At 65.0% G+C, this 16,097-nt stretch overlaps 3 protein-coding genes across 3 annotated transcripts in view; 2 read left to right on the top strand and 1 right to left on the bottom strand.

Moving 5' to 3' along the window:
- LOC109686275 (microtubule-associated serine/threonine-protein kinase 3) overlaps nucleotides 1-16,097 on the bottom strand; it is a gene marked incomplete in the record, with an annotated part of 381,278 nt that overhangs the window by 306,870 nt on the left and 58,311 nt on the right.
- LOC109683690 (transcription factor JunD) lies at nucleotides 731-2,982 on the top strand. Its single transcript, XM_020159680.2, has one exon. The coding sequence runs from the start codon at nucleotides 928-930 to the stop codon at nucleotides 1,981-1,983; it is 1,056 nt and encodes a 351-aa protein (XP_020015269.2). The 5' UTR covers nucleotides 731-927; the 3' UTR covers nucleotides 1,984-2,982.
- On the top strand, nucleotides 5,182-16,037 carry LOC141416557 (uncharacterized). The gene is made up of 2 exons (XM_074053532.1): nucleotides 5,182-6,808; nucleotides 7,672-16,037. The coding sequence occupies exon 2, from the start codon at nucleotides 7,702-7,704 to the stop codon at nucleotides 15,967-15,969; it is 8,268 nt and encodes a 2,755-aa protein (XP_073909633.1). The 5' UTR covers nucleotides 5,182-6,808; nucleotides 7,672-7,701; the 3' UTR covers nucleotides 15,970-16,037.

Here is a 16,097-nt window from a genome sequence, read left to right as displayed (position 1 = left end):
AATCCCTAGTGGAGGACGTGGGCGGCTGCCCACAGCAATCTGCAGGCCCAGGATTACAAGCTCTGCCCAGTGTACCACACCCTGGCCCAGCCTTGACTCCTTAGCTAGCCCTAGGGTGGACAGGTCAATCCAGCCTGCCCAGCCTCAGTTTCCCTTTTGGCCTCCAAGATTCCACCTAGCAAAAATAGCAACCTTTGGAGACCCTCCTCTCCCTTCCCCTAAGTTTCCAAGACCTGGGGTCCTGGACAGACTGGGGGAGGGGACAAGGCCCGCCCAGCCCCCTCCCCCTTCCCACCCCGAGCGAGGCCCTGCAGCCTGCAGGGGAGGCCCAGGCAGTCATTTATACACGGGGACCCATCCCCCTCTCTTGGGCCTCACGCGTGGGGCGGAGCCTCGGGGGTGGGTGGGGGGAGCCATCACGCCACCCGGGGACGTGCCTTGGCGGGAGGCGGCGCTTGGGGACACGGCTGGTGCACGGCGCTGGCTGGCTGGCTTTGCAAAGCTGGCTGGCGGGGCGGAGTGACCAGAGCCTGGAAGCGCGGCCCCGCCCCCATGACGTCAACCCAGAAGGCAACGCGCTGTTGTGCAGTTTACCGCAGGTCGCCGGGGCAACCGCAGCTGGGCGGCTTGGCTCCGCCTGGTTATGCAAATGAGCGACGTCACTCGTACCCAATGGCGAGCGGGGGCGGTGAGCTCATCGCTTGAGGCCGAGGCTATAAAGGGGCGCCCAAACTGCGCGGCGCAGGGAGCCGCCGCCAGCGGAAGGCCCGGGCGCAGCGGCTACGGCCGGGGCGCGCGCAAAGCCGGGCCAGGCGCACGGGACGGAGGAGGAGGAGGACGACGAGGAGGGGGGGCTCGGGCCCCCCGGGAGGCCACGGCCACTCCCCTCCTCCCCTCCCCGGGCCGGCACGGCGGGGGAGGCGGAGGATGGAAACACCCTTCTACGGCGATGAGGCTCTGAGCGGCCTGGGCGGTGGTGGCGCCAGTGGCAGTGCTGGTGGCAGTTTTGCGTCCCCGGGTCGCCTGTTCCCGGGGGCGCCCCCGACGGCCAGCAGCATGATGAAGAAAGACGCGCTGTCGCTGAGCCTAAGCGAGCAGGTGGCCGCGGCGCTCAAGCCCTCGGCTGCGCCCCCGCCAGCTCCATTGCGCGCAGATGGCGCCCCGAGCGCGGCGCCCCCCGACGGCCTTTTGGCATCGCCAGATCTGGGCTTGCTCAAGTTGGCGTCCCCCGAGCTCGAGCGCCTCATCATCCAGTCTAACGGGCTGGTCACCACCACGCCGACCAGCACGCAGTTCCTGTACCCCAAAGTGGCGGCCAGCGAGGAGCAGGAGTTCGCCGAGGGCTTCGTCAAGGCCTTGGAGGACTTGCACAAGCAGAACCAGCTGGGCGCGGGCGCGGCCACCGCCACGGCCACCTCTGCGGCCACCGGGGGTCCTTCGGGCTCGTCCTCGGGTGCTGCGCCCCCTGGAGAGCTGGCCACGGCCCCCGCCGCGCCCGAAGCGCCCGTCTACGCCAACCTGAGCAGCTACGCGGGTGGCACCGGGGGCGCGGGGGGCGCGGCGACAGTCACCTTCGCCCCTGAGCCCGTGCCCTTCCCGCCACCCCCGCCGCCACCCCCGCCGGGCGCGCTGGGTCCCCCGCGTTTGGCTGCGCTCAAGGATGAACCCCAGACGGTGCCCGATGTGCCGAGCTTTGGCGAGAGTCCCCCGTTGTCGCCTATCGACATGGACACGCAAGAGCGTATCAAAGCGGAGCGCAAACGGCTGCGGAACCGCATCGCCGCGTCCAAATGCCGCAAGCGTAAGCTGGAGCGCATCTCGCGCTTGGAGGAGAAAGTGAAGACGCTCAAGAGCCAGAACACCGAGCTGGCGTCCACCGCCAGCCTGCTGCGCGAGCAGGTGGCGCAGCTCAAGCAGAAGGTCCTCAGCCACGTCAACAGCGGCTGCCAGCTGCTGCCCCAGCACCAGGTGCCCGCGTACTGAGCGCGCGCGCGAGCGAGCGCGGGGCGCATGCGCGGACCCCGGCCGCGGGGCGGGTGGAACGCGCGGCCTCCCCCCTCTCCCCTCCAGCTCCCCCCTCGACCTCCTCCACCCTCACCCGCACCACCAACTCCAGGACCGATTTGGAGAAAGTACGGCCTGGGGGGGGGGGTGGGGAAATTCCCCAACCCCAGGACGGCCTCAGGTTTGGAGACGGCGCGGCCCCCTGCGCGCCCGGAACTTGGAGAGGGCTCCCCCCCCCCGCCCCGCCTCCACCCCAGCCAAGGACACCTCCCCAGGACTCCCAGATTTGGAGAGGGCGCGGTTCCGGGGAACTCCACCCACCCCAACCCTCGGGGCACCCCGGTTTTTGGAGATTGCGCGGCCCCCTCCCTCTCCCCCCAAACCTCCCCTCCCCCCAGGACCTCCCCGAGGCTCCCCGGACTTGGACAGGGCGCGGAACTTCGGGAGCCTCGGACTCGACAAGCTGGACCCCCCTCCCCGCCAACCCCTTGGCCTCCCCTCCGGGTCCAAGCGCACGACCCCCGCCCCGCGCTGCGTCTGTCCCCGCGCTGCACACCCCGCGCCCCTTTGCGCCCCTTCGCGCGCCTTCGCGCGCCGGGCCCCGGAGGGCGCGCGCCCCGTGAGTTCTTTGCCTTTGGAGAGAGAAGAAGAGAGTGCGCGGTTCTGTTCTGCCCTATTTATGTTTCTACTCGGGAACAAGCGTCGGATGAGTGTGCGAGTGCGTCTCCTTGTGTGGGTTTTATTTTTTTGTTTTTTAAAGAAATGGGAAGAAGAAAAAAAAAAAAAGACTCCTCCTCCTTTTCCACCCTCCCTTCTTCCTCCTTCCGGATCCCCCGCCCTTTTTTTTTTGTTGTTGTTTTGTTTTCATTTTTTTTATCTTTTTTTTTTTCTTTTGATGTTGTTTTGCTACGAGTCCACATTCCTGTCTGTAATCCTTGTTTCGCCCGGTTTTGTTTTCAGTAAAGTCTCCTTACGCCAGCGCGGCTGTCGCCTCCTTCTTCCCCTTGCCGAGCCCAGGGTGGGCGGAGCCTGGCTGGGCCCTCCCCCTCCCCCTGTCCCCTCCCCCCTCTGTCCCCCTCTTGTCCCCGTCCCGCCCCTCCCCGGGCCCCCGCGCATCTGGCGCGCAGCGAGCGCCCTCTAGGCGCGCGGCCCGGCTGGTGCGCGCACGTTGCGCGCTCCGCACAACCTTCGGTACTTAACCAACTGATGTCCACTTTGCACCTTTGATTGTGGTGTGTGAGATGGGCCTGGGCGGCCCAAGGCTCAGAGAGGGAGACCCAGCACCCTAGAACCAGTAGCCGGACCTGGAGGCCCTCCCCCCCCCCCAGGGATGCAAGCGTGGCCACATGGACCTTTTAAAGGTCCAGGAGTTTGGGTGTCCTCCCAACACCCTCTTGGCCCATTTGCAGGAAGCCTGAGTTCTTTGCGAGGTTGAGCAGGTGGCAGGGGTCGCACAAAAGGGTTTTAGGGGCAGTGTTCGTCCGGAACCTTGCACCCCCCCCACACCCCCACTTCCCAATCTGCTCTGGCCTGGCCGCTGTTAAGGCTATGGGTTTCTGGCTCCTGTGGGCATCGGTGGATATGTCACACCTCGTCCAGCTGGTGGCACGTGTCCCCAATCTGGGGACATGGGGTGGATTGTGCCCATTCGATAAACTGTACAAAGGCCATCCACACTGACCGTGTCTCTTGACCACAGAGAGAGAAGGGCCCTTGTCCACCTGCCCATCCTCACGGCCACCCTGGTTGTGCACTAAGCCAGGTTCTAAGAAAGGTTTGGGAATTTGGTTTTGAAGCCATGTGACCTCCCCTTTGGCCAGGGCAGCAGGTGTCCCAGGATGGGGCTCCCCCCCCGACACTGAGGGGGACACAGGACACCAAGGGCCACATTTGGGGGGGACAGAGGGAGAATCTGCCAGTGGGAGAAGGAACCCCAGTCGGCACCTGGGAGAACCCCCCAATCTGAAGAGGGAGGCCGGCCAGCCGGAGCCGGGATGTCTGTCCTTCCTGGTGGGGGTCTCCCGCTCAGACGCCACCAGCGGGAGGCCGGGCTGTGTGGCTCTGGCCAGCGTGTCCTTCTCCAGGGCCAAGGTCTCTGTCAGCCCTGGCCTGACCAGCCGTGAGTCACACTGGGCCTCCGGCCCAGCCGAGGGAGGTGACACTGTCCTCACTGGGCTGGGGCTTTGGGGTCCGTGCCCACCGGTTGGGCGTGACACAGCCTCTCCAAGACGGGTCAGATCAGGCTCCACCCTGAGCAGCCCCCAGACTCATGGACCCAGCCGGGAAGGCCGGCCTCAGCCTCAGCCCCGAGTTGTAGGGTAGAAGTCCGAGCCCATTCCTGCCTCCCTCCCTGTGAGACCTCCCCCGGCTCCCGGGTACCTCGCAAGAAAACCTGGCCCCTCAAAATGCGTCAGCGTCCCATATTCGAGCCGGGGCGCCTCCGAGCCCTAACTTCCCGCTCACACTGGTCAGTCAACCACCATGACCTTGAAACCTGACCCCCACTGCCCTCCCCCACCGCGGCCCTCCCCAGCCCTGGCTCTGGGTTCTAGAACCCCCTGCCCCAGGTTCTGGATTGGCCGGAACCTGGCTGTGAGTCACAAACTCACCGTGGTGCCAGGACCCCAAGGTCGGCCATCGGGCTGGTGGTTTCAGCTTTGGGGTGAGGTGAGTGGAGCTGGGGGGGGACCCTGTTGTTCCCTGGTTCCCAACACCTTTCAGATTCTTCTGGGACACTCTCCCAGCAAGCCGGCCCCGCAGAGCAGGGTGTTAGGGACCCCCCCAAAACCTTGATGGGGGGGTTCGTCTGTCCTGTGTGCTTGGGATGGCCGTGCTCGGGGATGGGACGGAGTCCACAGTCCGCACACGTCCCCCTCCTACCGCACGAAGCCACAGGTGCCAGACCGGGCCGATTCGGGTCCCCAGGCCACCCACTCTGAGTCCTGAACCCAGGCTGCCTTCACCCGCCCACCCGTCCGTCTGTCTGTCCGCACACTTGCTCTCCCATGGTCCCCTGAGGGCCTACACCTTGGGCCACGGGTCCAGTCCATTTTGCTCTGGTTATTTTGGAGATGGGGTGGGGGGGTGGGTCTCACAAAATATTCGCCCAGGCTGGCCTCGAACCTCCATCCTCCCGATCTCAGCCTCCCAAGTAGCTGGGATCACGGGCAGGAGCTACTGGTGCCCAGCGCCACCTTTGTCTTTTGAGGTACAGGTGTGTCTGTGCCCCTGAGCCTCCTGTCTCGGCTATCGTGCTCCCCAATATCTGAGTGGGTCTGAACCCCATGGGGTGTCACCTGCTGTAGTCACACAGCGCATTGTGACAGCTCGCGGCCCCTCCCAGCATGCCTTGGGGCGTCCCCAGTGAGGGATACTGCAGCTCAGCTGCAGCAAGGGGATGGTGCTGGCTGTAGGGCAGAGAGAATGGCGACCCCGTTTCTGACCCCATGATGATTTATGACAAAACCAAGGTCTTGCCAGGGCCTGGCAGGCAGGGATCCTATTTCAGGGCCGAGGTCCCTCCCGGGGCCACCCTGACGTCGGGGATCATCGTCTCGCTCCTGGACTTTGGGTGTTCCGGGGTTGAAGAGTCGGTGGAGCTGGCGTGACCGCGGACAGGTAACGGCCCCGCGGAGCCTCGGTCCTTCCAAGTGGAAATACGAGTGAAGGCCGAGCGGTTGACCGCAGCTCGGATCGCCCACGCCTGGGCTGCTTGTGCTCGTTCTATCCGTGACTGCGAGAGTGTCGTGAGAACCTGGAATTACGGTGGGCGCTGGTGCCTCCCGCCTGTAATCCCAGCCACTTGGGAGGCTGAGAGCGGGAGGATCGAGGTTCGAGGCCAGCCTGGACAAATAGTTTTTGAGACCCCCACCTCCAAAAATAACCAGAGTGAAATGGACTGGAGGAGTGGCTCAAGGGATAGAGTGCCTGCTTTGCAAGGGCAAAGCCCTGAGTTCAAATCCCAGTCCCACCAAAAAAAAAAAAAAAAGGCTCCAATTATAATTGCAGATTGGCCTGTTTTCTTCCATTCGTCCTGCTGAGTTTTGCTTTATGTGTTTTGGCGCTGTTATTAGGTGCATATGTGTTTACTGTTGTTCATTCTTCTGATTAATTGGGAATATGAAATGTCAACTCCACCAGCCCTTCCCCACTACCCCATATTGCTCAGCAGTTTTTGGTGCGATTCAGGGTGTCTGGTTCCTACACAGGCGTGCTGTATTTCACTATCATTCACTCTATTATCATTCTCTTTTTGCTTCTCTCCTCTAACAGTCCCACTTTTGGGATCACGGCTGACATCCTCCCTTTCGAATCTCCAGGAAATGCAAAACCAGCCCTTCCCTCCCCGCCCCTCGTGGGTTCCATGCACTTTTTGTGTCAGGTGCCACCAGCCAGGGCTCACGGGGCCATTGCTCTACAGAGGGGCTTTGGGGTGGACTCCAATGGGGTGAATGCAAACATAGAAGTCATAAATATATTTGTCAAGACACAAACCATGGCTCCGTGGTGACAAAGACCCTGGGACTGGAAGCCATTTCTACCTCCATCTTTCTTTCCACCTCCCTTCACCTTCTCTCTCCCTGTCCTCTCTTTGGATTTTCCACGCATTCTGTGGATAACTCTCCCCTTTCTTTGCGGTGTTGGGGATGAACCCGTAACACTCCTTCTGTTGATCCCGAGGACAGAACCAGCCCAGGGCAGTGTTGCAAGGGATGAAGAGCTGAAGGCTGCCTCCTCCTACAGGCTGGCCTCTGAGATTGAACTTTCTTCTCCTGCTCCTCCTCCAACTCTATGACCCTTCAAGGTAGGAGACGGCTGGGTGAGGGCTCTGGGTGAAGGTGGATTGAACAGGTGGATGGGTGCATGGGTGGATGGATGGGTGAAAGGAAAGTTTAGCTTCTTATGCTCTTCGTTATGTATCATGGCTGATGCACAGTGACCCGAAACTCTGCACCCACGTCCCTTCTGAAATCCTCCAGCATCCCATGCACACAGCCCCTCAGGCCTCATTACTGTATGGGGACACAGAGAGAACTCACACCTGGTTCCTGCTCTTTATAAAGTCTGCCAGTGCAGACATCCAAATGACAAAACAATAACAAACACAGGCGAACAGGAAATCTCAAAGACAGTGACAAACATTACTGGGGTTTCTTCAAGATGCAACAAGGAAAGCAGGAAGGTGGTTGGGCAACAGGTGAGAATGTGACTGCAGGGTGCTGAGGGAGACACCTGAGTGTGAGCTTAGGAGAAAGTGGAAAATGACAAGGACAAGAATTGGGTATTGGAAAACCTTGAACACCCATCCATCCACCCACCCACCCATCAACCCATCCACTTGTCCACCTGTCCATCCACCCATCCACCCATCCACCCATCCACCCATCCACCCATCCATCCACCCATCCACCCATCCATCCACCCATCCACCCATCCACCCATCCATCCACCCGTCCATCCACCCGTCCACTTGTCCACCCATCCACCCATCCATCCACCCACCCACCCATCCATCCACCCATCCACCCATCCACCCACCCATCCATCCACCCATCCATCCATCCATCCACCCACCCATCCGCCCATCCACCCATCCGTCCACCCACCCGTCAACCACCCGTCCGTCCACCCACCCACTTGGCCGTCCATCTGTCCATCCGCCCGCAGGCATATCTGAGCTGCACGCCATCCGAGACAATGCAGCAAGCAACCTCGCTCCCTTTCACGAGCCCGGCGTCACCCAGTGGGCCGTGCCTCCCCCTGTGTCCGCCGCCCGCCGGCCTCCAGGAGCGCGCGGGCTGCCCAAGGCCACAGCCGCGGTCCACGCCGTCCGCGTCGGAGGAGTGCCTGCTCCCGGCCTCGCGGCGCGTCCCCCGGCTGCGGGCGGTGGTGGAGAGCCAGGCTTTCCGGAACATCCTGGTGGACGAGATGGACCTGATGCTGTCGCGGGCGGCCACCCTCATCCAGGCCAACTGGCGGGGCTACCGGCTGCGTCAGAAGCTGGTGTCGCAGATGTCGGCGGCCAAGTCCATCCAGGAGGCCTGGCGACGCTTCAGCACCCGCCGTTTACTGCGGTCGAGCAAGGCGGTGGCCAAGAGGGCCAGCCGGGAGGACGGGGACATCCCGTACCATCCTCCACAGCAGGTGCGCTTCCAGTCCGCCGAGGCCTGCGGGCCGTGCCCACTCGTCATGGTCAACAAGGAGACTCAGTTTCCCTCCTCGGACAGTCTGGTCCCCCGCGGTCCCCAGCCGCCCCCCGAGCCCGGCTTCCTGCCGCACCGGACGGTGGCCACCCGCGTGCCGTGCCCGGTGACGCAGGCGGTCAGAGGCCCCTGCCTGGTGAGGCACACAGAGGCGGACGTGAAGTCAAAACACATGGCCACCAGGGCCACCAGAGTCGGGATCACGGAGCGGTCGCCGTCCGGCAGGTGGGGCCACACGCTTCCCGGGTCGGTCAAGACCCAGGCCCACGCGTACCCAGTGTCCACGCTGGCCAAGACGCCCCCACCCAAGCCGTGTCCGGGGCTGCCGATCACCAAGACCCCAGTGTGTCCGGCGTCAACCCTCAAAAGTCAGCCTCCACCGTGTCCCACGCCCGTGGTGACCATCGTGAAGATCTGTCCAGTGTCCACCGCCACCAGGCCGCCTCCGGTCCAGGTGCCGCTGGCTTCTGTGACTTGTGTGACTCCTGCAGGCCGCCCGGCGGTGCCCGTGACCAAGGTGCCCCCCCAGGTCTGCCTGCTGACCTCGGTCATCAAGTCCACCCCGCCGACGTGGCCGGTGGCCGCTGTGACCAAGATGCCACTGCAGACTTGTGCGGAGTCCACGGTGGTGAAGACGTCGCCGCCACAGGTGCGCCTGGTGCAGGTGCGGCCTCTGCAGACCTGTCCGCCGGCCGTGTCCTGCAAGACGTCCTCCCAGACGGGTTCGGTGGCCTCGTCGGTCAAGCCACCGCCTCAGACGCGCCTGGCGGCCATGATCACGAAGACGCCGGCCCAGATCCGCTCGGTGGCCGCTGTCCTCAAGACCCTGTGCTCGGTCCCTCCGGCCGTGGCCAACTTCAGGAGCCCACTGCAGACGGTGGTGACCACCGGGGTCACCAACACCTCATCCCAGATGCATCTGAGTGGACCCAAGGGCAAAGTGGTGGTGAAGCAGGCCACTGGCACGGTCAGGGTGTCCTCCCAGTCCTACCTGGCCGAGGGGAAGGGCAAGTGTGTCCCCCAGACGCGCCTGGACGTGGGCACTTCCACAGACACTGAGAAAATCAAGACATGCTCCCCAAAAACGGTCAAGCAAGACACGACCTCGAAGACCAGCGTGGCGGTGACCACGACCAGGGTGGCGTCGTGGACCAAAGTCGCCGAGGACCAGAACAAGCGCCCGGTGCAGGTCCAGCAGAGGGCCGAGGTCATCAAGGTCCAGTCCCGGCTGTATGTCCCCATGGACATGCCTGTGACCCTGCCCAAGGCCCAGCTGGCCGTCCCGCTGACCAAAGCCTTGTCCCACCTGCCGCCAGCCACCCAACAGACGCCTCTCCACCCTCAGCTGGTCACGTGTCCACCGCCACCGGCCCTGTCCCAACCCCAGCCGGCCAAAACCTCGTCCCACGCACGGCCACCCATGGAGATGACCGTGACCCCTGTGGCCACATGTCCAGCAGCCCTGCCACAGCCCCAGGTGGCCACACACCTGACCAAGCCTTCGTCGCACTCGTGTCCACCTGCCGAGAAGCCCAAGGCCTCGCCCCTCGCCCACCTGGTGTCCTGCCTCTCCAAGGTGCACTCACAGTCACGCATGGCCAGCGGACTGACCAAGGCGCAGTCACAGGCCCAGCTGGCCACCGAGACCACCCAGTGCCCGTTTGCAGCCGCACAGTCGCTGGACCCTGGCGGCAAGACCCAGTCGCAGCCCCTGCTGACCACTTCTAAGGTGTCCACCCTGTCCTACCAGCACCTCGGTGCCATGGCCAGGGCCAAGCCCGAAAACAGAGGGGCCCAGCTCCAGGCGCACGTCCACGGGCAGGGCAAGGCCACCCAAGGTCCCTGCCGTGCGTCGCCGGAGCCCCCAAGCGTGCTGGTTCCCCTGCTGACCTCCGCTGGACACCCCGTGTGCAACGTGGAATCCTGGGGAGACACCGGACCTGCTCGGCCCCCGCCGCCGCCACCGCCCAGCCAGGCCACGTCGTGCCCAGAGGACATAGCGGCCTCTCAGGTGGCCTCGCTGTGTGCCGACCTGGCCAGCGTGCTGGGCTCACCAGAGGACGTCCGCGCCGTGCTGACCAAAGCCCTGTCCCAAGGGGAAGTGCGGGCGGCCCTGAGCCAGGCCCTGTCCAGGGAGGTCCTGGGCACCACCATGGCCAAAGCCTTGCCGCACAGCTCACTGGGAGTGGCCCTGATGAAGGCGCTGTCCTGGGGCGAGCTGGGCGTCACCCTGTCCCGTGTCCTGTCCCGGGGCGAGCTGAGGACAGAAGTGGCCAGAGCCATGCAGGGCAAGCTGGCCGAGGTCGTCTGCAAGGCGCTGACGGAGGACGAGCGGGTGGCCCTGAGTCAGGCCCTGTGCCAGGGCGAGCTGGGTGCCGTCCTCACGCAGTCCATGTCACAGGCAGCCCGGAGGCCCGGACCCGTCCCCGGCCAGGCCACCTTGAAGCCAGCGGGAAGCAGAATGACCGCGCTGCCCGCCCCGCTGGACGCGGACTGCCGGGGGGGACCGTCGCTGGCGTGGGGTCCCGTGAGTCCACAGCCCCGCAAGGTCAGGGTGCCTCGGATGGCGGCGGCCTACGTGGGGTGGCCTGCCGGACACCCGCAGGCCATGGGGGACGGGGCCGCGTCGGAGTGGCCACCCTGCTCGCCACTGTCCCCCGTGGGTGCCTTTCTGGTCGGGAGGATGTTCCCCAACTCTCACCGGGGTCCCCTGATCACTGGCCGCGGCCCCGTGGCGTCCTGGGAGGTGGCGCCCACTGGGCTTTTCTACCTGGACCTCCACCTGAACCCCGAGGTCCACAGGTTCAAAGTCTGCCTGACCCTCAGGGTCAGCGGGTTGCAAACGGACACCCTGGCGGGCGGCGAGGGTCCCCTTTTACCCCGGTCGCCCCACTTTCAGCCGCCCCGCAGCCCGGGACAGCCGCTGACCACCAATGGTGCGGGCCCAAGCAGTAACCAGTCCCCGGGCAGCTGTGGCACGTCCCCAGGTTCCCAGCAGACGCACGTGGCCAGCAGGGTGACCGCTCGATCGTGGGCGTCGTCAGGGGAGGGCGGCGTGGCGTCCCGCAGGGTGAGTGGCGGGAAGGCCGTCCACTCCCAGCAGGTCACATCCACCCATCTGGTGGCCTCGCACTGGAGTCACCACTCAGGGGTCAGCAGGGAACCCGCCCGTGTCCGTCGTCCCCCCGTGGCCAGGGTCCCCAGCCAGGTGTCCAAGGCCACCGAGGACAATCTGAGGAGGACGCAGCCCCAAAATGGCAAGCAGTCCTCTCTGGGTAGCAGGGAGGGGGTGATGCGTAAGGTCACTCAAGTGTCCCCAGAGGCCACCGTGGCACTCGCGGGCCGAGTGGGTGTCAGCCCGTCCGTCCCCAGACAGGAGAGGGGTCCGGCAAAGGGCTCGGTCCCTGTCCTGTCCAACCCCCGGATGCCGGTGACCCGCCGCCCCACGTCCCTGCTGGATGAACTGGTGACCACCCTGCCACAGCATCCACGGGACGTCCTGGCTAAAAGCTTCTCCTGGTCACCCAGGGCCAGCGGTCAGGCCAAGAGCGAGTCCCACAGCTCCGGTGGGAGCGACAGCTCACGGAGCATCTCCACGCTGTCCGAAAATGGCCTTCAGGTCGTGGAGCTGACCGAGGAGCCTCAGCCGGACCCCTTCCCCTCTGGGGACACCCTGAGGAGACCCCAGGGCTGGACAGGTGCACGAAAGGTGGACACCGCTGACCGCAGACAAACGATCCCCCCTTCCCAGCCCCAGCCGTCCACCGCCATGGAGCTGAAGCCACTGCCTGGTCACAACTCCACGGCCAGCTCGGTGGCCACGAGCGTCCAGTGGGGCTCGGACAGCAGCGCCAGGCTGGACTCCAGCTCCATGGAGCCTCCCGGGGGACTGTCCCCCAAGCTGGGCAGAGCCGGGATGAGGACGAGTTTGTCTTTGGGCACTGTGGTCCCCAGGGGTCAGTGGCCTGAGGTGACCACCAGGCAGGAGCTGACCCTAGCCCAGCCGCCAGTGGCCAGGACGGGAGCCCCACACCCAGGCCTGTCCCCTGGGGTCAACAGGGTGTCTGCACCCCTAAGCCAGCCAGTCATGGCCACTAGGGTGACCCCGGGGCTGTCCCAGCCCCCACAGGGCAGCAGGTGGCTCTCAGAGTTAGTGTGTCCATCCAAGGCCAGTGTGGTCAGTCCTGGGCACATTGGGTTGTCCCCAAACTTAGCCTCACCATCAGTGGTCAGTGGGATGTCCCCAAGCTTGGCCTGGCCATCAGTGGTCAGTGGGGTGTCCCCAGGACTGGCCTCACCATCAGTGGTCAGTGGGGTGTCCCCAGGACTGGCCTCGCCATCAGTGGTCAGTGGGGTGTCCCCAGGACTGGCCTCGCCATCAGTGGTCAGTGGGGTGTCCCCAAGCTTGGCTCCACCATCAGTGGTCAGTGGGGTGTCCCCAAGCTTGGCTCCACTGTCAGTGGTCAGTGGGGTGTCCCCAAGCTTGGCTCCACTGTCAGTGGTCAGTGGGGTGTCCCCAAGCTTGGCCTCGCCGTCAGTGGTCAGTGGGGTGTCCCCAAGCTTGGCCTCGCCATCAGTGGTCAGTGGGCTGTCCCCAAGCTTGGCTCCATCATCAGTGGTCAGTGGCGTGTCCCCAAGCTTGGCTCCACCATCAGTGGTCAGTGGGGTGTCCCCAAGCTTGGCCTCGCCATCAGTGGTCAGTGGGGTGTCCCCAAGCTTGGCTCCATCATCAGTGGTCAGTGGCGTGTCCCCAAGCTTGGCTCCACCATCAGTGGTCAGTGGGGTGTCCCCAAGCTTGGCTCCACCGTCAGTGGTCAGTGTGGTGTCCCCAAGCTTGGCCTTGCCATCTGTGGTCAGTGGGGTGTCCTCATTGTCAGCCCAGCCATTAATAGACATGGGGATGTCTCTGACCTTCACCCAGCCCCGCTTCTTCAGTGGGGTGACCGCCAGGCCAGGTCACCCATTTCTGGCCACTGGCGTGGACTCTAGTCTGTCCCAGGCTCCTGTGGCCGGTCTGCAGTCCCTGAGCCGGGCGCAGCTGCCTGTCACCTGTGGGGTCAGCCAGGGCCTCAGAGAGCCGGCCATGGTCCCTGGGGTGGACTCTTGTCCCCGGGGCTCACGGGCCAGTGTCCAGGCCCCATGCCAGGGCCACCCGTCCGTCTTGATCTCCATTAGTTCTGGGAGGTTAGATCCGTGCGTGGCCGGAAATGGGGGTCAGCCTCTGCCCCCGCTGCCCCTGGACATCACGTTGGGCCCCAGTGACGGCCCTCTGCTGGTGACCGCGAGGGTCTCTAGCCTTCGGGATCCTGAGCGCAAGCATGAGTCCCTGGGGCTCCACCAGGTGTCCTGCGTCCACGGCAGTTATCCCAGCGTGGTCACCGTCGCCACGCCTGACCTCTGCCAGGCCGCTGTGGACAAGGACCGGGGATCTGGCCTGTCACAGCACCACTGCTGCTTTAAGGGCCCAGGGACAAGCCCAGTCCAGGGGCCTGCGGTCACTACTGTGTACCCCAGTATATACCAGGGGCCTGTCCCCGCTGGCTGGGCAGAGGACACATCCCAGGGACACACGGCCACCCCGTGGCCAGGGTCCAGCGGCGTGGTCCCCTTGATTCAGGAAACAGCGTCAGTGTCCCTAGCCACGGGCCAGCGCTCGTGCCCGGCCTCGCTGCCCGGGGGGCTGCAGAGGCGCCAGCCTAAGCTGCTCTCTCCGGTCAGCATCCCTCTTCCCCGGGCTTCAGGTGTGTCCATGAGGTTGCCGTCCAGTTTCCACCCTGTGAGTATGGCCACCCAGGCCCCCGTGATGCTCATGACCGGCGGGGACGTCCTGCCAGGTGCCAGACACAGCCGGGTGGCCACAGGCACGTCCCCGCACACCGTCCTCAGCAGTGTCGCTCTGCGTGTGACCCGAGGGTGTGTGGTCAGGGGCGTGGGCCAGAGATGTCCCCCAGGACCCAGGATGCCTGGCGTGGCACCAAGTCTCATGGTGGACGCTGTGGCCCAGACACTTCTACCAGGGTCCACTGGCGTGTCCCCAGGTGCACTGACCAGCCGGGTGGCCTCCAGTCACACGTCAGAATCTGTCAGTGTTGGGGACAGGCCACCTGTGTCCATAGGACCTTTGAGTAGTTTTGCTGCCCCAGGCCTGACCCCGGGTTCCGTGGCCACGGTTCTGTCCACAGCCTTGACATTTGGACGAGACCCTGGGGTGACCATGGTTGGGGCCTTAGATGACCAGGCCACATTGAGGGCAGGACAAACAGGCAAGTGTCCATCTCAGGTGTCCATAACCCACCTGGAGCCTGTCAGATCCGAGGTCCTGGAGGTGACCCCATGGACACACTGGGAACCGTTGGTCACGAGTGTTACTGTTGACCGCCGGCCCCTGGACCCTGTCCTCAAAGTGGCCTCTGTCCCCGTGGCAGACTGGACTTCGGCCCTGATCCCACAGTCCAGGGCCCCCCACGAGTCCACGTCCAACCTCATAGCTGCCACCGGGGCTCCGGTGATGTCCGTAGAGGACAAGGGCACCAGTCGACCCTTGGTTCCAGAGGCCACAGCTGACCTCAGGCGTTCCCCAGGGACGGTGGCTTCTGATGTTGTCTCGGAGTCACCAGGGCTGGCCGGTGGCGGTGTCACCGCCACTGGTGACCTGTCACACGCGCAGCCAGCTGTGTCCTCGCCCCCCAACGCAGCGTCCACTCCCTCGCAGGTGGACGCTGACCCCAGTGTGTCCCAGAAACCGGCGCCCTTGAGCCCCCAAAGTAGCCTGCACCCCATGGCGGCTGACCGCCACCAGCCACCTCTGACCCCCACTGTGTCCCAGGGTCCCGTGGATGCTGGCGGTCAGTCGTGGCCCTCCGCGGTTCCCGGTGCAGCAGCCAGGCCCGTGGACCGTGCCGTGGCCCCCCGCGCTGAGTGGACACCGGCCAGGGACCCCGAGCCGTGGGACGGCGTGACGGTGGCCGCAGCACAGCCCAGACAGCCGGGCCAGCTGGTGGTGTCCCTACAGACCGCGGAGAGCCTGGTCATCGTGCAGGCGGTGACCATCATCCAGGCGTGCGTGCGTGGCCACCTGGTCCGTCGCACCATCAAAGTGTGGCACCAGTGGGCCACCGTCATCCAGGCCACTTGGCGAGGTCACTGTGTGCGCCGGGACCTGGCCCGGCTCTACAGGGCCACCACGGTCATCCAGGCCACTTGGAGAGGTCACCTTGTCCGCCAGGCCTGCGCCCGCGCCCGGCAGGCGCTGCTCCCGCCGAAGGCGGCCACGCCGGGCAAAAGCCACGCCGCGTCGGCCACCCGCTGCCCCCGGGGTGGCCACGAGGTCCAGCTGGGCTCGGAGCACCGCTGCTTCCTGTCCTGCCAGCCGGACGTCTGCGCCGTGTGTCGCTCCCTCAGCTCCGAGCTGCAGGGTCCACCCAGCGTGGTCATGCTCATGGGCTGCAGTCTCCGCACCTGCCACACCTGCGGTCACAGCCTGCCCACGCGGGTGGTGCAGGGCACCGGCCAGGGCTCCTCTGCGGCCTGGGCACGCGTTCCTCCAGGCCTCCGGCAGCCCAACCAGGCGGCCACCGCCATCCAGTCGGCCTGGAGGGGCTTCAAGACCCGGCGACAGCTCCGACAGCAGCAGCTGGCCGCCAGGACGGTGCAGGCCACCTGGCGGGGACACTACACACGGTCCTGCCTGACCACGGACGCGCTCCTGGGCCACGCCGCACCGCACCACGCCTCGCGGCCCTCTCGGTGGCCTGGCGTCTAAGACACTGGGTCCTCGGGGTGGGGACATGGCACCCCGTGTCCAATAAAGAAAGCCATCTTCAGCCCGAGGCCACGGTCCTGTGTCCTGTGCGACGGAGTCACCTCGGCGTGGTGGCAGCGGCGGTGGGG

Source organism: Castor canadensis, chromosome 14 (assembly GCF_047511655.1).
Source record: "Castor canadensis chromosome 14, mCasCan1.hap1v2, whole genome shotgun sequence".
NCBI lineage: Eukaryota > Metazoa > Chordata > Mammalia > Rodentia > Castoridae > Castor > Castor canadensis.
The sequence above is the reverse complement of the archived record's forward strand: the minus strand, read 5'-3'. Positions and strand labels throughout refer to the sequence as shown.

Bases quoted from the DNA above. Each gene is read 5' to 3' on its own strand.
- LOC141416557 (XM_074053532.1), top strand. From the start codon at position 7,702: ATGCAGCAAGCAACCTCGCTCCCTTTCACGAGCCCGGCGTCACCCAGT.
- LOC109683690 (XM_020159680.2), top strand. From the start codon at position 928: ATGGAAACACCCTTCTACGGCGATGAGGCTCTGAGCGGCCTGGGCGGT.